The sequence below is a fragment of the Corylus avellana genome, chromosome ca1, assembly GCF_901000735.1.
Source record: "Corylus avellana chromosome ca1, CavTom2PMs-1.0".
NCBI classification, from domain to species: Eukaryota; Viridiplantae; Streptophyta; class Magnoliopsida; order Fagales; family Betulaceae; genus Corylus; species Corylus avellana.
This window is the reverse complement of record NC_081541.1, coordinates 4,290,336-4,312,947: the sequence shown is the minus strand read 5'-3', so window position 1 is coordinate 4,312,947 and position 22,612 is coordinate 4,290,336. Positions and strand designations below refer to the sequence as shown.

The 22,612-nt window shown below is 32.7% G+C and overlaps 1 protein-coding gene and 1 pseudogene across 1 annotated transcript; one reads left to right on the top strand and one right to left on the bottom strand.

Moving 5' to 3' along the window:
- Positions 1-7,151: 7,151 nt before the first annotated feature.
- Positions 7,152-9,077, top strand: LOC132178921 (transcription factor MYB41). The gene is made up of 4 exons (XM_059591508.1): positions 7,152-7,169; positions 7,302-7,569; positions 7,707-8,441; positions 8,882-9,077. Exons 2-4 carry the CDS (start codon positions 7,304-7,306, stop codon positions 8,913-8,915), a joined length of 1,035 nt encoding a protein of 344 aa, XP_059447491.1. The 5' UTR covers positions 7,152-7,169; positions 7,302-7,303; the 3' UTR covers positions 8,916-9,077.
- Positions 9,078-16,088: 7,011 nt separating this feature from the next.
- LOC132178913 (G-type lectin S-receptor-like serine/threonine-protein kinase LECRK3) lies at positions 16,089-20,128 on the bottom strand (annotated as a pseudogene).
- Positions 20,129-22,612: the final 2,484 nt, after the last annotated feature.

The following is a 22,612-nucleotide window of genomic DNA, read 5'->3' as shown; positions in this document are numbered from 1 at the left end:
AACTATTACTGTTTAACTCATAGATAGATACAGCATTTTACCCAATATACCACAAAAGAAGCATATCTAATAATCCTGATCACCTAAGCAATGGCCCCTTCCTCCAAAAAAAAAAAAAAAAAAAGGCCTTTTAAATTAGGTCTTTGCGTTACGGAACAATTTTCCCTTATCATTGCATAGTCCTACTATTCCCAATGCATTATTTTTTCTATAAATGTATCGGTGATCTTATGGCATGTTAATGTGTCAACAAATTTTTTTTTTTTTTTTTTTCTAATAAAAAAGATAGGCGGGAGAGATTAATTGTGACTATTCTATTTAGATGTGACCATAATATATAGAATCTCTACTCACTAGGAGTTGTACGGGAGGAGCCTAAATGATGAGAACCATAGACACTCTTTCAAATTCGACTGATCAGCCAAAACCTGACTCAGTTTCAACCAAACATCAATAGGAACCAAGAACTTTAGAACAAGTAAAACAACTTGATGGGGTTACTTTTTTTTTTTTTTTAAGAAAGAATTTATTGAAAAAATTCAACAAGAATATAAAAGAACCACAAGCAACTCCTCAAAAACAAAAATCGCCTAAAAGCTAAAGGGGACCTAGAGAGACAAACGCCTATAAAGAAGTTAAAAAGAACAAACAAAACTAAGAGATTACATTAGAAAAACTTCAAGCCCTGATTAGAAAGCAATTAACACTAGAATCACGAGTATTCTTAAAAGAGTTGACTTCGAATCTAACTCAAAACAAAATCTATGAAAGAATAAAACCAATATCTTTGCTTCCCCTCTAAAACAATGTAGCATTTCTCTCCACCATAGAACACCACTATAGCAGCCACCACAATTCTAACCATTAATTGTATCTTCTCTATTAGCTTTCTTTTTAAAAAAAATTATATATATATATATATTCTTCTTGAGTATATAGCTTCCAAGTAACTTTTTGACAAATCTTCTAGCAATCACAACTGATTTTGAACGACCATTGAACTAATCTTCTTCGTTGGTAATTAATGTCTTTTCAGTGTAACTTAAATTATTTTTACTTACCTACTCTTGTAGCAGCTCTGCTTAAAAAAATCCTATTTCAAAACTAATCTCTTAGACAAAACTGTTGAAGAGGTTAAATATAATCATTTAAAAATCTTCTAATAATTAATTAATTAATTAATTATAACCCATTAACCCCATTTTAAATTTCGCTATAAAAACTAAAATAATCTATTTAAGGCAATAACTTTGAAGTGGGGAAACCCAAAAGGTGTTTACCAGTCCCATACAAGGAAACCAATCATGTTTAATAAGAAAAGTTGAATGGCAGATAATTTAAAATCTAGGGTTTGTTAAGAGATATATTATTTATATTATTAATATAAAAGAATGAAGGAAACTTGTGAATATGGATAATGAGGTAAGAATATTAGAAGGAAAACCCAAGGGAGCTCGATCTATATCCTAACCCCCATATTGACTAGTGAACCAGCAATGATGTCATCGTCGGCTGTAAAGCAACACAGATCTTGTGGCTGCCTGGGAGATTACTTGGTAGCCTTCGGACCACTACAAATAGCTGCTCCCCTCCCACTTGCTTCTTTTTCTTTTTTCTATTCTTTTTTTTTTTAAAAAAAAAAATTAATAATTAATTATTTATTTAAGTTAATCCTTAAATTTTCATACAGTCTCAGTTAAATTCTTAAGTTTTTAAGTTGACAATTAAATCTTTAGGTTTTTTTTTTTTTTTTTTTTTAAAAAAAAAAAAAAAAAATTAAATAGGTCTCTTAATCAACCTAATTACCAACTGATAATCAATTAATGCCATACATGCATGTAGCTAGCATTGCTTTGAAACATGGTGTGCCAACTTTACATGCATGTCATGTGACAATGTAGGCGACTGCCTCTTTTTTCTTTAAAAAAATAATTTTAATTGTTTTAATTTTTTATTTATAGTATACTTATAATTTAAAGTAATTGTGTCCCGTGACATGTATAGTTGGCGCATGAATTGTCAAACGAGAGTCATGTGACATTAATTAATTAATTTGTCTAACGTAGCATGTTGTTAATTATTTGGGCGGTAATTAAGATAAAGGATGCCTATTTGGAACCATATGAATCTAGGGATCTAATTATTGTCAAAATTGAAAACTTATGAAATAAATTGAAATTGCATGAAAAATTTAAGGACTAAATTTTATTTATTTATTTATTTTTTCATTTTTCTGAGCAAAAGGGAAAGTCATTAATTTATTCTTGTAGGAGATAACAATAATAAGCCAACTCGCTTATTAATACCTTGAAACTCGATTCTATATATTATAGCTTCTTTATATTTATTATCATAATTAATAAACAAATCTAAGTTGAGTAAAGCAAATCTCAGCTCAATGAAGCTACCTTATCTTAGATAAGGCCCGCGTGCAGTGATACTGCAAATCAATGATATTATATATAAATGTTCACAACCCCCTTGTGAGTAAGATTTTTTTTTAAAAAAATTAATTATTGTTAAATAAAAATAATAATTAATATTTTAGAATGTCACAACATTAGCAATATTATTGTTAAACAATTAATATAAATAAAAATATATATATAATATCTAGTAGTACTACATATTAATTATTTGAAAATAGTATTGGCATGAATGAAAATCGTGATATAATCAGAAGGCCGGTGAAAATTATTTAGACACGAAATGGGAAGACAATCGTGATACGATGACGACCTAGAAGAGATTCTCATTGACTGTCTTTCCTATGACTTGAGTGTGGTCTCCCACCTTCTAGTGTCAATTCCTGTTTCGTAGACTTTTGTTTTAAACCATTTGGCTGCTTACCCACAATCATTTTCTTATTCTATTTATCCAAATCATTTTCCATGTGATTCTATTCTTTAATATCTATCGATATATAGTTTATTATTATTATTATTATTATTATTATTATTATTATACTTCTCCAAACATCTTGTTACTTGTTAGATATATATATATAGGCACCCATTACAAATTGCAACTAGTAAATAAAATTAATTATGATTTGTCGATTATAAAATCAAGGTGATGAAAGATGAGAGGAAAAATGTTTAAAAATGACTAATTATTAAAATTAATGATAGCCAGCTTTATTATGCATGCATGCATGCATGAATATCATTTATATTTGGTTCAACATGCAGTACTAAAAGTCTAAAACCTTTGTGGTCATATATTTTTTTGTTAAAAAAATAAATAAAATACATAATTCAAATGAATTGTATAAATGGGTATTGCAATTATTATAAGATTTGTTTGGTGAGAGGGAGATGAACAGTAGTTGAGATTGCTTTATTTCATGAATCAAGTCTTAATATATATATATATAAAGTGGTTCCAATTTTTCAGGTATACCAATGACTGTTAAGATGATGTTTTGTCTTATAGTATTTGTTTTGTGCACTCAAATTTTGGTCATTTATGTCATTACATACGCAAGCATCATCAATAAAGCAACCTAATGAGGTTGAATAAAAGGCTAATGGAGCATGGAGCTCGATCGTGGTTTTCAATAGGAGAACTTTGAATATATATATTTGTTCCGATCTTAATTAAGGGATTTAGGTCCTGTACGTTTGATAGCGGACTTTTTTCAGAGATTTTTCAGTTTTTTTTTTTAACAAACAGAGAAGCTACGTACCTAATTACAACTTGTTTGAAGAATTTAAGGTATTTCAACTTCTCATCAAATTTGTAAAGTGGCTAAGTAGTTTTTAGATGGTTTTTGAGAACGAGTAATGTTATAAGTCTTCGTAGAGTCATTACAAATGTGATGTGACTTTTAAAATTATCGTTGAATTTGAGATGTAATTTATTGACTTTTGATCTATTGATGATTTTAAAAGTCACATCACATTTGGGATGACTCTAAGAAGATTTTAAGAAGACTTATAACATTACTCTTAGAGAACCAGTCTAAATAGTTGATTCTTGAAAAAGAATAAGAGGAAAATGAGTCATTGTGTGACTACTTTCAATGGAAGAGATCGAGGGGTGGTTGTGCTTGACCACCATGTCTTGGTTGAACCTTATTCGGGTCGATGCGGCCACCCTTACCCTTATCCTTGTTGGTGGTGTTAAATTAACATCATAAAACAAAAACGAACCTACAATATTTGAGGGTGTTCGTGATTCTTCTTTGAATCACTCTCTAGCTATGTTTTGAAAATTTTTTTTGATGTAATATCTTAGTTTTGCTTGCCTTATTTGTTGTGGCGGAACTAGGAATTGTTCTCTGGGAGTAGGGGCTATTAAAATGGAATGATAAACTTTTTTTTTTTTTTTTTCGTTCTCTTTATATGCTATGCTTTTTGTATATACTAAAAATATGATAAACACAATTCACAATAGAAATGATGAAGTATTTTATAACAGAAATATGTATATCACAAAAAATATATCTATAAAACTTCATAAATATGTGCCAAGATTAATATATGTAACTTGTATATATAGGCACAAGTGAAAAAGAATACAAAAAACAAAATCTCTAAAATAATCAAGTATCATCAACATCTATGGAATTGACTTCCCAAGAAATTAATTAAGGAAAACTGAGACTTCAAGATTTCTGTGATTGATATCATAAGCATGCATGCTTTCATATATAATACATGACTGGATAATGATAAATAAATAAATAAATATATATATATAAGAAAAAGATTATAATCTAGTGAAACTTTTATGTGAAGATTAATATTGTTAGTGATTAACTCAACAAATTTAGTCAATTTTTTTTTTTTTTTTTTATATATATATTTATATATATTTGGTTAAAAAGGGAAAAAAAAAAAAAAAAAAAGAAGATAAATGAGTTTGATATTGGTGAAGAAATAAAAACTAACTTTATTCAGATGAAAGTGATGGTGATTCTTGTAACGAAATAGTATTGCCATTACTGGAAGATATGACCTTATTATACCAGTTCAGAAAATGTAATAGCTAGATAATGGTGATCCTGAAATATGTTTTTTTTTAAAAAAAATAAAAATAAAAATTAATGAGATAGAAAATACGTGTAAGAAGTCCATAAATGTTTTGACAAAATAAGAAAATATAAAAATGGATTTAGTTGACAAAATTGATACCTGGAATTAAAAAGAGTATATTTATTAAAACTAAAAGCTACCATAAAACAAGAACCAGCTACGTACTTCTTGAAATTTATTTAATCTTTTGGAAATAATAGACAGATTGCATGTAAAGGAAAAAAACAACCAATATCTATTCAAGACTGACAAGCAGAAATAAATTTAATAAAACAATAGAAAAAAAAAATTAAAGCCCTCCAATATATAATTACAAGACTCAAATGAACACTTAATCCATAAAATTATTGTTATAGTCAAACTAGATAGAGAAATATATATCTAAGACAACAGAAAAAGGACAATCCTCAAATACTTAATTAGCAGAAGTCAAAATTAACTACAATGATTGTTTGATTACGTATATTAGAATAATATATTTAAAATTTTTTAGTAGTAATGAAAAAATTATGTAACGATCGATATCATGCAAAATATGAAAATAAATTAACACTATACATGAAAAAATAAATTACAAGTAACATTGACATGCCTTAAATGATAATTAAATTTTATTTAATTGTTTATTTATTTTGTCATTTATATTTTTTTAAAATTGTAATCAATTTTTGTTCAATTCTATTTTTATTGATGCTTTTTGATATCCTTTTGTTTTTGTTGAATTTTCTCAATAAATTCTTATTTATTTATAAATAAATAAACAAAGAAATCTAGTTAATTACAAGAGTATAGAGGTACATAATACATATAGAAGCAGCATACATGATAATAACTCGGATACCTTACTTAGAAGACTCGTTAATTAGACGTACGTCGGCATGGTGTGGTGGGTCACACAAAGACTGAATAGTTTTACTTTTGCGTGTGCGATTTGCTTATAGCCGACATTAATTTATGAAGCTAGGCTAGGTCTAGGTTTCTTGTCATTGTGCTCCAAGGAAAATTCAGCTTTTTGACCCTCTAATAGCTTGCCACGTGTAAAACTACCCTCTGTATTGGTGTGAGTTCGTTGCTGACGTGTTCCATCTAGGTTCTTGGCGTGAATTGTACAGAAGGTGGCAAAGACCAAAGGCCACGTATATACAACCCATCGTTTCCCTTGTTGAACAGATCAAGGTCAATTTTTTAGGTTGAAATTTGGGTACGTACGTACTACGCACCATTACCAATCTACCTCTTAGTTATGCTACGCCAATATATGTTTTTTTTTTGGTGAGTACAATACCTAAAGAAGAGCCCTAACTTGGCTAATAAAGGAACCGGGTCTTTCCCACTAATAATAGGGACAAAAAGGCGGAGAAGAAAAAAACACTGAGAATACTATCATAAAAAGATTTAGTTATGACTCAATAAGTCATAAAATCAGAGAAAAAAGTTTACACTTCTATTGACTTTTTTTTTAATTTCAAAAAACGAAAGCATCAATGGAGTCATTGAAGAGTACGCCTATATATGTTTAAATAGCCTTGAATGATATGCATGTAAATAGGACGAGGCTTGAGTTGACTAGTTGAATGTCATCAAAGATTTAGAGTAAATTTAAGGCTTGTCGGTAGGGTAGCAATTTGAGTTTACGTGTCGAATTGTAGTCATTTTGAAGTATGAGTATATAAAATTATATAAATTAAATTTAATCCGATATATTTAATTAAACATCTCAAACCTCTCAACCCTAATTCGCTATTTACATATTGAGATTACATACGTCGGGTTCGCGAGTATTAATGACGTCAAACATTATTAGTCTTTGCATGTCAAATTCAGGTCGTGTCAAAATATGAATATACTACTATATAGGTAAAAGCAAATTAACTTGCAGACGCCAATCCCATATATAGTTGTTTTCCTAGGCCATGACCATGAAAAATAAGGACAAACTCGGAACTTTCAATTTATGATATAAATTACATGTCATACTATCGTCTCTTGGAGATCGATGAAGGCTTGTACCTTACTCAATGATAATAAACTAATGTTTTTTGCAAACGTCCACACACTATATATAACTAGCAGTCTAGCACTTCTTCTCCTACACTTTCCAAAACTAATCACTAAAAAAAATAATCCAAGGTTTTAATTTCTTTTGCTCTTTTGCTCTTTTGTTCTTTTGTTTAATTGGTAACTCCAATATATACAAGCAATTAAAGGAGAAAATTAATTCTTCATCCTCATGAATTTGTTTTTTTTTTTTTTTTTCTGCAGAAATGATGGGGAGATCTCCATGCTGCGATGAAAATGGTTTAAAGAAGGGGCCATGGACAACAGAGGAGGATCAAAAGCTGGTCGATTACATTCAGAAACATGGCCATGGGAGTTGGAGAGCACTTCCAAAGCTTGCAGGATTGAACAGATGTGGAAAGAGTTGCAGGCTTAGGTGGACTAATTATCTCAGGCCTGATATCAAAAGGGGAAAGTTTTCTGACGAAGAAGAACAATCCATCATCAACCTACATGCAGTTCTTGGAAATAAGTAATTAATATTTAATCCTTCTCATTAAATTATTCACATGATTTAATTTCCAAACATACTTAGACTACTAAACATTTTTGAACGACAGGTGACCAAAATTAATATTGCTTGATATATATATGGTTTTTTAATTCTAGGTGGTCGGCCATAGCTAGCCATCTTCCTGGACGTACGGACAACGAAATTAAGAACTTTTGGAACACCCATTTGAAGAAAAAGCTTCTCCAAATGGGGATAGATCCAGTCACCCACAGGCCAAGAACAGACCTCAATATTCTTTCCAATCTCCCACAATTGCTTGCGGCTGCCAATTTTTCCAATTTGACAAATCCTTGGGAAAATGTTTTCAGGCTACAATCAGATGCCGCACACCTTGCAAAGATCCAGGTGCTCCATAATATAATCCAAGTCCTAAGCACCACTACTCCTACCACCTCAAATGTTGAAGCAATATTATTCAATCATTTTGGGTCGTCGTCGTCGTCAAATATTCCTGACAATTATCTTGAAGGACTTTTCAATGGCGGCTCATCAGTTGGTTTTCCTTCACAAATCCCTACTCAAATGCAGTCAAATCTTCCAAACTTTGAAGCTCCTCAGCTGCCACAAGCCAGTGATAATATTGCAAATGGCTTGAAAATTTGTGATTATGACCAACTTGGTACCTCGTATTCTAATGTTCCACCTTCAAATGATGCACTTCCCAAGTTGGTTTCCACCTCGTCTGAGTGTTCCATTGTTAGCCAAATTGAAAACAAGATTAACTTGATCAATGATTTATCTAATCCTTCATCCACTTCAACCACCTTTGAACCTTTGGGAGATATTATGGACGATGAAGCAAGTGACTCTTATTGGAACGATTTTCTAGAGTAAGTTTTTCTCTTTAATTAATTATTAAATGCTTAATTATATTTTGCATGTTACGCTTCAATTAATATTTCTGGTAGACATGTTTATCAACTTAGTTTTTACTTCTCTTTATATATAGAAGCTTTCTCCCAAAATGGTAATTGTTTAGTCATCTTTCTTTGTTGAATTAAAACTTATTCCAAGATGATAAGTTGATAGGGATGTTTTAATTTAAATGGAGATAATTGTGAGATTCAAGATTTGAGCTCAAAATATCTACTCTCATAGAAATAGTTGAATTTAAATGACTTCCTTAATACTTTGTGTCATCAAATCTAAATTTTTAGAATAAATGGTGATTAAAAATACTTTGGCATTCTCTTCTTTCTTTCTTTGTTTTTCTTTTTCCTTTTTCTTGTTTAATCAACTTTCTTATTTATGAACTTTTATACTCATGCAGACAAGCAGCTTTGCAGCCATGGCAAAACTCATAGAAGAACGCGTACATCATTGTGTGAAGCTTAATTTCCCTTTATATTACAAGATTTAGATTCATTTTGTAAACTAAATACATGTTCATTACATATATGAGAGCTGGATTTCCTGGATTTTTACAAATTATATATGGCCTCCCATTGTATGAAGGGCCCCGTACATCATTCATGTAAGCCTTAATTTTCTTAGACATGAGTATGTATATATATGTTGCAACAATATCAACTCTGCAGTGATGATCTTTATATTACTTTTTTCCCCCCCTTTTCGTTTGTTCAGTTTGCATCGTTTGGCCACAGATGGTTCAACACATGCATGCAGTCATCATGATGAACGGTTGACATCTATTTGTGAGCCTCCATGGTACCCCTTGAATGTTTGAAAATCTAAACATCTGGATCACGTGAAATCTGGCATTTTTCCATAAACACTTGTAGATTCTCATCTTCAATGAGAGGGAGAGAAAAAGAGAGAGAGAGATGGCTGAATATAATCCAACAGTAGGTGAATATAAAAAAAGTTAGTTGTAGAGAGTTTGGGACACGAAACTAATAAATATGTGAAAAAGACCAGCCTAAGACAAAAATGCATAGAACCCCTTTTTTCTTTCTATTGTTCCTTGGCTTTTTGTCTCTCTCTACAGAGGATCTTAGAAAGTAGCCACACATATAAATGGATTATAATATAAGAAAAAGCGAAATTAAAATATGATTATTCTTTAACTAATTGATCATTGTATTGTCCTTTGGTGAAAAGCCTAGACTTTTTGTTACCTATTCGGCTATTAGGTGAGAATTATTTCCATATGACTTAAGCCATTGATGCACAATTTCAAGCAAGCCATTCACAAACCTAACAATCCCTTCCCCCTCCATCTCTCTTTGTAGAAAATAATCATATAGTTAGAATTCTAGAAAAGAGCAGCTAGCTCTCATGATTTGAATTAGTGATTGAAGCAGTGCTGCACATACTTTCAAGTGTTCACTCTCAAATACTCACTCACAGACATGCATGGCAGTGAAATCTAATTGCCACGTCCAAGAGTAAGACTTGATAGTTGAAAGTATATATAACGTTGCTCTTAGTAATTGTTTGGCCGAAAAGATAAGTGAGCGCGTCCTAGCACATAAACTATTTGATTGAAAGAAAGATAAATAATGGAGACAATGTTCAATTCAAGATCTTTGCTTTAATACGATGTTAAATCATTATTTATCTTAAAAAGTTTAAGCTAATAAGAAATAATGAATTTAATCATTTAATTAATTTATATTCTAACAAACAAAAGTAGCAAAATTATATATATATATATATATATATATATATATATTGTTAAAAATAAATTTGGCTTCTGTTTTTCCAGAAAATTAAGAAAGTATGACGTCTTGAGATAGAACTTAGAGGAGGCATGCACTTCTAAAATATTTTGGGTTTTAAGAAAGATAAGCCTATGAGAAATCCCGAGTTACAAGCTAACCTTGTCCGACAAGGGACTTCATTATATAAGTAGGTATCCATTTTGACCTTTAAATAACAACTAACCCACCTACCTTTTGCCAAATACTCTTTAATCTAGAAGTAAGATTTCATGTCATGTCATGTCATGGCATGGCATATATATATGTTTATGTTTGTGTGATGCAATTGTGTTTAATGTCATTTTCTTACATATTTTTTGTCTATTTTTTAAAAAACATTTACTATCGAATCGGTAAACCCACATGTGAAAAATGTTGCTAAAAACAACAAAAACCTTAATTAGGTGCAACACTTTGCTGCCCATTTCGACCTAATATTGTAGGCAATAAATGTATAATAAGCTGAATTAGCATAAAAACAATCAGGTTTGAACCATAAAAGAACACTTCCTGAAAATACTATATGGGGAATGCAAAGTTTAAAGAATTCCAGGTTATTTTTTTCATTTTGTAAATCTAATTATCAAATATTCTTTAGAGCAAAGCCTGAGATTAATCTTGAGGAGATTTCTCACACATGATGATATGAATTGTCAGTAATACATCAGAGTCCAACTTACAGAAATATGATACTCAGAAGACTTCCACAGTTAGGGGTAGGAAAAATATCCGATTGCCGCCTACTGATAGCCACTGAATCCCTACCGACCGCCTACCTACTTTCGACGGTCGGTAGTTGTGATGAAAAAACTGTTTCCATGTCGGTTCGGTTCAGTAAGTGGTAGAATATTTATTTCGACAGTTAACTGAACCGAATCAACTTAAGCATTTTTGGCACTTAATAGTTTTTTGCATTACTTGTTTAGCCCAAAAACATGTCTAATAAACACTTGTTTAGCCCAAAAAACAACCATTTGGACCAAAAAAAACAATCAATTTTGGCTCATAAAAATAGGCTTATCCCAATATAAAAGGTCCACGACTAACCGACTTAACCGACCGACATTTAACCGGCATGTCAGAGTTAACCGACTTAACCGAAATAGTCAAAATTTATTTCTATCGATATATGAAGTCGGTTAACTAACCAACTTAACTAATTTTTTTTTTTTGTTCGATTGGCAAAAATACTCCTACTATCACCAATATATATTGGGTTGGAACATATCTGTCTAAATAAATTTTAGATTGTCGACCACCTACCTACCTAAGTATTTAGGTCCCATATGACTATATAAGTCTCTCATAACAATTTGGATAACAAATTACAAGAAATCTTTATCCTTAACATGTTGGGAGTGTTACATGCATATGTCCTTAAGTTAAGAAAGTAAAATAAATGTTCTCTAGGAAATTGGTCTAAGTAATTAAGAAGCAGTTAAACGCTAGCTTTACAAATTACAATATGAGGGAGAGTGAGATATGTGAACTGATCATATTCCCTATAACTCCCAAAAGTAATGTAATTAAGACCAACAATTCCAAATTCTCCGTTTAGTGTATAAGATTTATAATGCAGGATAAATAGCCTACCAAACACAAATTTAAGAGGAAAATGCATTTTCTTTGAAGACGAACGATAATGAAAAACAAGTACATGCTAATTAATGATATTAAAGTCCATAGAAAGACTTATTTTGCTTCATTGATGGAATAGTCATTCTAAGTACCACACAATTGTTAACACATAGGACATTGCGATATTACTCTCGCTTTGTCTTTGTCAATGATCACGAATAATGAACCGTACCCAATACCCACCTAGCTTGCCATGTTTCAATAATTTGAGAACGGCGAAAATTCAATAATGTATGTAATAGAGAAAAATATAAAATCAGTTTGTTCTGATTTGCAATAAGTTCATGTGATATACAAGTTTATTGAAAACTCACAATATCATAGGCAATAAAAGGCTAGGGAATAAATTCATACTCTCAACTTTCATCCAAGATCTTTACGGAATCCGTTAATCATGTTAAATCTAATAATACAACAACATGTGTCACCCACGTGAGTAGAGGCCTATATAATATAGATTTGCTTTTATTGTTTACTAGAATGAGTTCTCATCAAATTTTTGTACTGGAAAGAGTTTATTATATAAATCATTGTAACTATTACTGATTTTACCTTTTTATTTTCATTATAAAATCTGCCTAAGCTACACCCTACTTGGTGAACCTCATGGATTGGATGCATTAATTAATTAGTTGTTGAAGTGACATTAAAATGTGGACTGTTTACCTACGAATTGAGATGCATTTAAGCATATTGCCACTTGACAGTTAACAACAAACATAAGCATTCGAGCCGCCGGGTCACTTTTCTGGAAGGTGGCAAGGTGAAAAGTCGAAAATGACTGGGTGATGGCACACCCCGTGAAATGTGAAATGTGAAATGTGAAATTAGTTATTCAAATAGTTAGAATTTGGACAGTTAGTTTGAAAAAAATTATATAAGAAATTTTGGACTGTGACTACTTACTTGGGCAAGTACGTCGAGTAATTTCAGGTGGCCTATTTGTGTCCTATTAAGAATGATATGGCTATTAAAATCACAATTTAATCAAAATTCAATAATGATCAGTTAAAAGTCCAATGGTGATTTTAATAGCCACATCATTCTTAAGAGGACATAAATAAGCCACCTAAAATTACTCCAAGAAAGTATCATATAGACTCTCTTATATTAGCTGTCTAAATTAATAGTTGATTGTTGTGAATCTCAGTGCGCATGATAAGGGTATACTCGTCTTTCTATTTTTTGAGTAGACAAAAATATCTATCTAATATAACTAACGAGATATTATCTAGTTTAAATGAAATAAAAAGAATCCTAATTCACGTAATAAATATGTTGATATGTCATTTAAAAAATTTAAATAATGTGTCATTATTTATATTATTAAATATAACAATATTAAATTTTGACCATATAATAACTCATATTTATTTCAAATAAAATAGAGAAGAATCTCTTAAAACATTTACCAAGGGCTATGCGCCTATGCCCTACCTTCTACTGTGTGCTTTCGGCCATTCATGACAATTACTATCTTATCTTCTACCGTTAAGTTAGTTGACCTCAGAAAAGCATTCACTATTTTGCTTAATTACACATTTACATTAGTAGATGCAAGTTGCACTTGAAAGTGAGGGTTTGATTTTTTTTTTTTTTTTTTTTTTTTTTTTTAGAGGAGATTCGAACTAGTGACCTCCACTTCATAAGGCATGGTCTTCGATTGATTTCACTACTCCTTAGAAACTTGAAAGTGAGGTTTTAAGCACTTGGAGAGCCTAATGCCTCATGGATTGAGATGCTTTTTTTTTTTTTTTTGAAAAATATTCTGAAATTTCATTGAAGCTCAAAAAGAGCACAGTCAAGAAGAGGGAGAGAGCTCCTCTCTCCTTACAATATTGTAGATACATGAAGGTACAGTGTTCCACCTAATCGTATCTATGACATGGTTTCTAGCTCGAATAGCTAGTTCATGAGCCGCAGCGTTGGCCTCCCGTTTGACATGAGTGACGCACGCCTGGTTTAAGGTTTTAAGGCCTGCCTTGATATCTTCTATTAAATGCCCATGCATACTGTGACAAGGGGCCTCAGAATTCACTTCTTTCACAACTTGCAGTGCAACTTGAGATGCATTTAAGCACATAGGAGACGCAACAAAATAATATATATAATCAATCATTTTCATTTTACTTGAAATTCACTTTATATGCCAAAACTAGGCATACTAATTGCCTTTCGATCATCATTGTGCACAATAATTGTAGTCTTAGATATTTACTACATTTATCATAAATGATAAAATATTGAATTAAAGAAAGTTTATAAATGATAAGTACTGAGATAATAAATTCAAAACCAACCATTTAATTTGAGATTTTAAAATTGAATAATGCTATAAATCACCTTATTATCCTCTTCTCATTTGCCCAAAGCTAACGTGGTGTGATACCATAACATTTGGTGCATTGGTTTTTTTATTTTAAGACTGTGCCACAATAATAGAGTGATGATGAATATAATCACTCTTAAAAACTTTTAAAATAGAATTCATTAACACTTTAAAAGATTCTTATTATAAATGAAACCTAATGCCGTTGAGTAATCTATATATCTTTGCTTCCTTTAGAACATCTTCCATTTTGGGTAAATAAATTGCAGAGTACTTTTTTCATTTTGAGGATTTTCGCTCAAACCCGGAGGAGTCCGCAACAAGAGTTGGGCCTTCACATCCATTTGATTGGACTTTTACTTCACGAGACTGATGTCGGTGTCGAGCCCCCAACATTCTATTTTTGCTCCTTTGATGATATGTGGTTTATTAGGGTGTGTTTGGCAAAGGGCTTGAAAAAGGAAGTGGATCGGACCGTAGCAGATTTGATTAATATGAGAAAAAAAAAAAAAAAAAAAAAAAAAGGTAAGAATGTTTTATATAAAAGGTGAACAAATTTGTTTTGTAGTGATTTTTTTATTTGAATATTAATAAAAAATAATTGATGTGATGTAAAAAGTAAGAGTGTCGGGATTGATTTTGAGAGAAATTTTTTGGGTCTTTGGGTCCGGTCCGGCCTACTCCTTTGCCAAACACACACTAAAGTCCACTAAGGATCTCCAACTCTTGTCAATAAGCTTATAAATCTAGTGACACTTATTATTCCTTTCAAACAAGTTTGGAACCCAATTCATAAATGTTAGATGCAAGCAACATTTACAATGACTTTTGATCTCTTTCCGGGAAGGTTCTGCCTACAAAAGGAGTAGACCGTCGTCAAAAGGCTCGTAAGTCCTAAAATCGAAAGCATTCTGACGTCCAAGTTAGTAAACCCTAACCGAGAGAGGGTAGAGTTGGTAAAAAATAAATAAGAAAGTCTCTTTATGCATGATGGTGCATGAAAGATATTTAAGGGAGTGTTTGAAATCCTAAGTCAGAGCAGAGATCGCCTGTGGAGAAGGGGATGCAACCTGGTATTGATCTTGGGCCTGGCATGGGCTTAACTATATATGCATTTTTTAAGCCTCCTTAAATTTTCTTTAACGGTCGATCCTTAAAGGGCTATTGATATGTAATGCGCTTCTCTTTATTTAATTCAAAAAATGTGACGTGGATTTTAATATAAAAAACGCAAGTCACCCCGCCAAGCCCTTGCATGTCATTAGTGGCATTATAGGAGTGAAAAGACGGGTAGTTAGTAATTGTCTGCCAACCAAACTAACTGTTAATCGCTTTTGAAAGTGGTTAAAAAAAATTACTAACTACCTAGACGGTTATGATTAGTGGTTTTAAGTTTTTTCAAAATTGCTAACCACTAACCATATATATATATATATGAAATAATGTTGTATGTAATATGATATTATTGTATTACCATAGAAACAACATTATTTTGATTTTTTTTAATTTTTTTCTTTTAAAAAGCAATTAGCGGTTATTAAATTTACTAATCGCTAGTTGCCGGCCAGAAACGGTCAATAAATTTTACTAACTGGTTAAGCGATTACGGTTAGCGGTCTTAGCCTATATCTGCTTTTCATCCCTAAATTTATAACAACACATTTCTTCATTAGCAAACATCTGGACGGTGGTTTCCACATCCTGATCCTCTTCTTCATTAGACCAGTTCCCAAACACACGCAGAGAGCGCAGAGGTTTGGCTAGCTGTCTTGCCCATGGAGCCAGAGTCAGGAATTCCAGTTCCTCGAAGCTCTTACCCGGTTCGGCCTCTCTCTCTCTCTCTCTCAATCGAAATTCCTAGTCTTAACTTTGTGTTTCTATTTGCATCTTGGAGTTGTTGTTGTTGTTTGAATGTTTGATCTCATTTATAGATTGCTTTCCTCATTTGTCATTGTCCGTCGTTCGTTTGATTTTCATTCTCGTATTTGTTTGGTCTGTTTTTTGGCTTATTCTTACATATGAACTCTTTGAAGAAATCCATATATTCGTTGTTGTTTGAGCTAGAATTAAGTTTGATTCAACTGGTTTATTTAGTCTCTCACACACACACATACAAAGAACACAGGATTGTCTGCGTTTTTGTATAGAACGATACGCGCTTCAGTAAGTGATGACTGAGAATTTGAGATTCTGGTGATTTTTCCTGTAAGATATAGAATTTCTTCCACCTTTTTTAACTCCAACCCGGTTAAGTTTCATTATTTTTTCTTTTATGCATTTTTTATGATGGGTGTTTTTGTCATTGTCATTGGGAGACATCGACAAATTTTGGTAGTTTTGGAGGATATTGAATTAATCAATAGTTTGAGGAGACCTTGACAATGGTTTGATAGTTTGGGGGTATGTCGACTTTTCCCCTTTATCATATACTCTTTAACAGTTTTAAAGAGAAGCATGGGGGAGGAGCTCCCATTACATCATTAGTTAAAAGCCTGCCTTCTTGATTGGAGTCTGATTCCTTCAACTAGCAACGAAGAATTGATAAATCTTGCCACAGTTCCTGCTGAAACTCTTGTTGTATGGTTTTATTAATTGATTCTTTTAACTGCTTCAGAGTGTCAAATTCTCTGCTTCTGGCATTTTTCGTTTCACTTGCGAATAATGATTTCTTGGATGCTTGGGAAAGTATCATCCACATTTAACATTATCCTCTTGCCAAGATATGATACTTAAGTTTATGTGCTTGTTGGAACTGAAAATAAGAAATAAAAGAAACCCAAGAATTCCTTGTTAGGGTTTTGTTGGTTATAAGGACAAGCACGGTTTAATCTATCAAGGAATTTCAAAGCTAGTTATCACTGGATGAAAACATTGATCAGTTCTTGACGATTAACATTGCATTTTTTTCATCCTAATCGTGGATGAACTAAAAATGTAAACAAATGCTCATTTAAATGCCTCAGTTGTCAAATTCGTTTATATATAAAATGTACTCATTTAATTTTCATGCGACATCTAAAACTCCATTACTAATTAAATAATCCAACTCTTATTGTTCATAACTAAAAAAAAAAAAATTAGGATGCCTGAAAATCAGATCCTTACATTGAACTGTAGAGAAAAGGACATGGGGGTGCAGAAACCTCAAGAATGCCTTCTAGCATGTTACTGACTTCCCTCATGGAAGGCCTCAATGATGGCAGATCCTGAACACACCAAATTGCCACCGTCACCAACTTCTCCACCTCTTTAGATCACTTGAAGCCTCCTCATCATTTTCCACCAATCTTTCAACTTTACCTTTACTATAACATTCATACGCCCATTCAGTTAGTATTGCAGCCGTCTCCATCTCACTTTCTACACACCTCCTACAGCAAATGATCTCTAACAGCATGACCCCAAAGCTATAAACATCCACCTTTATTGTGACTGGTGTGTACCTGAACCACTCTGGTGCAACGTACCCTTTAGTCCCCCTGATGCCAGTGAGAGTCCGCGTCTGGTGGTTCATCAACAGCTTTGCCAATCCGAAGTCAGAAATTTTGGCCGTAAAAGAATCATCCAAGAGTATGTTTTGAGGCTTTATGTCGCAATGAATGATTTGCGTGCTGCATTCTTCATGTAAGTACATGAGTCCTCTAGCAATTCCTGATGCAATTTGCATTCTTTGTTGCCAGCTTGGTCTTATCACTCCAAAAAGGAAACTTGACAAGGAGCCATTGTACATAAACTCGTACACCAAAAGTCGGTGCTCACCCTCGTCGCAGTAGCCAAGTAACCAGACCAGATTCTTATGGTGAGTTTGGCCGATCACAGTCATTTCGGTTTTGAATTCCCTCTCACCTTCCCTCACCAACTTGTCTAGCCTCTTTACAGCAACATGTTTGCTATAACCTGATACTATTAGTACTCCTTTATAAACTGTGCCAAAAGAACCCCTACCCAATTCTTCTTTGAATCCATTAGTTGCTTCTTCAAGATCTTTGTATGCAAAGGAATGTAGATTTATCTCTGGATCTCTAATATTTAAGGTTCTATAGAAGGTTGGTAGTTTTCCTTGCCACAAACAGAAGACAACCAGAGAAATCGAAGCGAGAGAAAAGAAGATAAAAAGTACTGAAGTACCTAGGAGGACTGCGAGGATCACTATTACTTGATTCTGCTGTCTTCCACCCGGGTTTGGATTCTTCAGATTCTGGGAAGAGCTGTTCGGTTCCAATTTCAATATCTTGAATAGAGCTTTTCTATCAACGGAACTCCTGTTGAACCTCCCATTAGAAAGCGGCAATTTCTTCTTCCAACATCTTCCTATGCCATTAGTATACTTTGGGTCCTGAAAAATGGCAACTGCACAGTAACAATCACGCAAGCAAGATTTCCTGCATTCAAATTCTGTTGTAGGCTGCAGCATTTCATAGGCAGTTAAAGGCCAATCCGCAAACTCCATATCAAAGAACTCAAATTGATCCTCTGCAATCACAGATCCCTTCTCATTGCATTCATGCATATAGCTGACTTAGTCTTGTTTGCAGCCACTGTACCTGTTGTTTACATCCAGGAGAGAAAAGCCAGGGGCGCATTGGCAATCTGGCTTACCAAATGGGCCGAGTGCACATATGCTGTTATACCCACAAGGGCCACCTCCGAAAGTGTCATAAATACTTAGGCAGATGTTATCAGGAACATACCAGATGGCAGACCAGCTGTCGTTTCCAGTGAAATTCTTTGGGTGGGCATAGAGTCTGAAGATTCCATCAAAATCAAGCGTTGCCCTGTAGTAGGAGTCTGCCCCAATGACCACACCCTTTGATGTAAGGTTTGATGTGTTTTGGCTTCGTGAGTTCCTGATTTGAAGGTAGCCTGATTTGTCCAACATTAGCTCAGAAACGGTAGGACTGGTATAGTAAGCTCCGTAAGGATTTCTGGTGTAGACATCTATTTGGTTAAGTGTCAGATTGTAAGAGATATATGACATATTTCCATCATTCACATCTCTAGCTGTGAAACGGAGCTGAAATTTGCCCTGCTTGTAATTGTTTTCAGACATACTAGAAAAAAGGTTGTTCCCAACACTAAATACTTGGGTTGGTAAGATTGTGTCGGTTGGTTCGTTGAAGCTGTCCCATATGATGCTTGAATCTCTGTTTGTAATCACGAAGTTCCCAGTGTCTAGCATGGCCCCATGTGACACTCCAGGATTCTCGGTGTTGTTGGACATCCACAACTCCATGCCACTTGGAGCCCTGAGAACTAGATGTCCAGTTGTTGTTAGCTCCACTTTTGATTCTCTCTCCGCCGGGTAATCCCTGTTGGCAGACCAAACAATAGTTTGTTCAGGTAGCTTAGCGTACCAGATAGCCAGGAGGAACTGATCTGCTTCACCAGGAAGGCGGCGGAATCCAAAAGCAAAATCACCAGATTGTGAAGTCCATGTGGAGTTATCATCGGTGGCAAAGAGAGCTAAACCCACAGTCACGTTGTCGTAAGCTTGAGGTATTGCAGCAAGCTGGAGGACGATAACAAGGGCAAGGAAATGGCTGTGAATATAAGCAAGTACTCCGGAATCCATTGGAGAAAGAAAAAGATCTAATGGCAAGTTTATGGAATGGACAAACGATGAAGTTTATGGAAGGAGATGAGATATATATATATATATACCATGAGGAGAGCGACATGATACGCAGGGACAAAATAAGAGTAGTTATCCTTTTGACTATTCTTCCATGTTAATGCCGCCATGTGGTTTGATCATTCGTCACTTGAATCAAATTTCTTTTGTCCAATAAATTTTCTTACATTTCCTCCGGAGTTTCTCTTGAGAAAATACTGTTTGTGTGAAACTGTATACATTTTTCTTGGAACTCTCTGTTTCTCCTTTTCTTTTTAAAATATTGCTCATCTTTAGATTATTTGAAGTTTTCTAAACAAATTGCTTCATTTATAGTCCAGTCTATTTGATTTTGTAAAACTAATTTCAAGGGCTTTTTCAGTACCATATTAAGTAGATATGAATGATGGCACTGCTGATATATACAGTTTTCCACAAGAGACCAAAAGAATCAAAATGGGTATTGAAAATTACATGTCATAGGTAAATGACAAATCAACTTGGATGATAATATCGCATATTTGCCTTTTGGGTTCCTTCATCTTTCTGTCAGCAATATTCAATTTCAATTTGCTTACGGCATGGAATAGGAAAAAAAAATTTTTGCTTGCGGCATTGAAAAAGTGTAAACCTAACAAAGCAGGAGACCGTCGCAGGAGAACCCCTTCTTAGACTCTATCCCAAGAAAGAAAAAATTAGGTTTTCAACTTGGATGATAAAATGCATACTTTTTACTCCTCCCTAGCTATCCCCAAATAATAAAAAAGATATAAAAAAAAAAAAAAAAAAAAAATTTCTCTCTCTTCCCAATTTTTTGATCACTTGTCTTTTCCTCTTTTTTCTTTTTCTTTCTTTCTCTTTCTTGCACACTCTCCAGCTTTATTGAAGACCCCAGGTAATTGACTTAAAAAAGGCCAAGTCAATGGAAAACCTAAGATACCTGTACTCAGATACCTTATCCCTTTTGGAAATTGAGATAGTTATTTAGCATGCTGACCAAAAAGATGTTTAACTTAAAAAACCTATATCTCAAAACCACTTCATTTATTATTTTTGTTGCGCCCGGCCCTCAAAGTTGAATTCCTAGCTCGCTGTAACTTTAACATTTTTTATATTTATAAATTATAAAGCTATCACTTTTATTTGGCTTCATGTTTCATAGCAAATGATGATGATTCTCCCCCTTGCCCTCACAAGTTTTAATAAGTTATACACATTATTATTATTATTATTATTGCTTTTTGTTTATTATTAACCGCATAAGATGGAGTAGCATTGTAATAGATCGATGGCCCAACAAGAGCCACACTCTTAGCCCAGGCCAACCATGCTTTCAATAGTTTGTCTCCAAGGGCTAAAAAAGGACCCAAAAAATGATCAATTGATAATAGATTTTGAGTTCACAACATGCTACAAATGTTTTGGGATAAGGTAGAACCCTAGTAGCCAGTAGATACTTGGTTTAATTGGAACTTAATGAATCTAGGTAATGATTTACAGTGTATTAATGGAATCATTAATTAAGCTCGACATCTTGAATTAGGATTTTCTCTAGTTCATAAAATTCTGACTTCCAAAAAAGTAAAAAGACAAAAATACTATTTAAATAAAACTAATTAAATGCTCTCTAGTTCATTTAGGCAACTTGATGAGGTTTATTTACTAAAATAATTCATCACATGTAATGATGACACATCATTTTAGAACCAAATTTTTAAACTTTTTTTTTTTTTTTTAGAAAACCTAACAATTATCCCCCCCCCAAAAAAAAAAAAAAAAAAATGTTGGGGTCGGAGTAATAGCAAAAACCCTCAGTTATAAGTGATTCTAACCTAGAGATCACCGAATATTAGAATTCTGCTCAAATGGGGTAGGCAGCCAAAGGCCTGCCAAGGCCACCAAATATAATGCCTCTTAACAAATAATCAAATATTGAAGAATAAAATCTCTTAAGAAAGACATTAAAAGAAAAGTAAAAACCCATAAATACCTTAAATGCCTTTACTATTTTGCTTTTGATCAGGAGATGTAAATAAAGAAAGAGCAATAATAAATTATATTGAAGACAACCTACAATAGTTGTTTTGAATTAAATTAATGTATTATTTACTCTCATAATTTTCAAATGTTACATATTTATTAAATAACTCTCATGATTCTCATAAGTTACATATTGATTATGTAACTCTCTTAATTCTCATAGGTTACATATTGATTATGTACTTATTATATTCTTAGCCTCATTCAACTATAAATAGGCCATTTTATTATACAATTTCTATCATGCGAAAGAAAGATGTAGCCAAGAAAAGGCTTTGATGTGTAGACGTAGGCTATGGACTGAACCACCTTAATTTGTATATTTCTTCCTTCTTTTTCTCTTTATATTTTTTTTATGTAGTTTAACAATAATGTAAGTTAGAAAAAACTGAAATTAAATTAAGATTAAGAAAATTATTTGTAGAACATAGAGGGAGGATCTTTGTCGAAAAAAAAAGTATAGTTAAATTGAAAGACGTAAAAGACATCTTTGTCAAGTGGAGATAGAACGTTAAAATACAAATTAATTATTACTGAAGGCAATGTGTGACAGAGAATGTCAAACGTAATTTTTATTTATAACTTCTTTTTTTTTTTTACTTGTTTTTCCGGATTGAAATCCTCTAAAATTCCTTTTAAATTTAAGATTCTCAAATTTATAAATCTCAGCGTCTATTTCATCTAAATGTCTAAAATAAGTCATATTTCAAAATTTAATGA

Excerpts from the sequence above, each read along its gene's own strand:
- LOC132178921 (XM_059591508.1), top strand. The coding sequence starts at position 7,304 with ATGATGGGGAGATCTCCATGCTGCGATGAAAATGGTTTAAAGAAGGGG. Across the intron at positions 7,570-7,706 it reads CATGCAGTTCTTGGAAATAA|GTGGTCGGCCATAGCTAGCC; the intron begins GTAATTAATATT and ends TTTTAATTCTAG. Across the intron at positions 8,442-8,881 it reads TATTGGAACGATTTTCTAGA|ACAAGCAGCTTTGCAGCCAT; the intron begins GTAAGTTTTTCT and ends ATACTCATGCAG.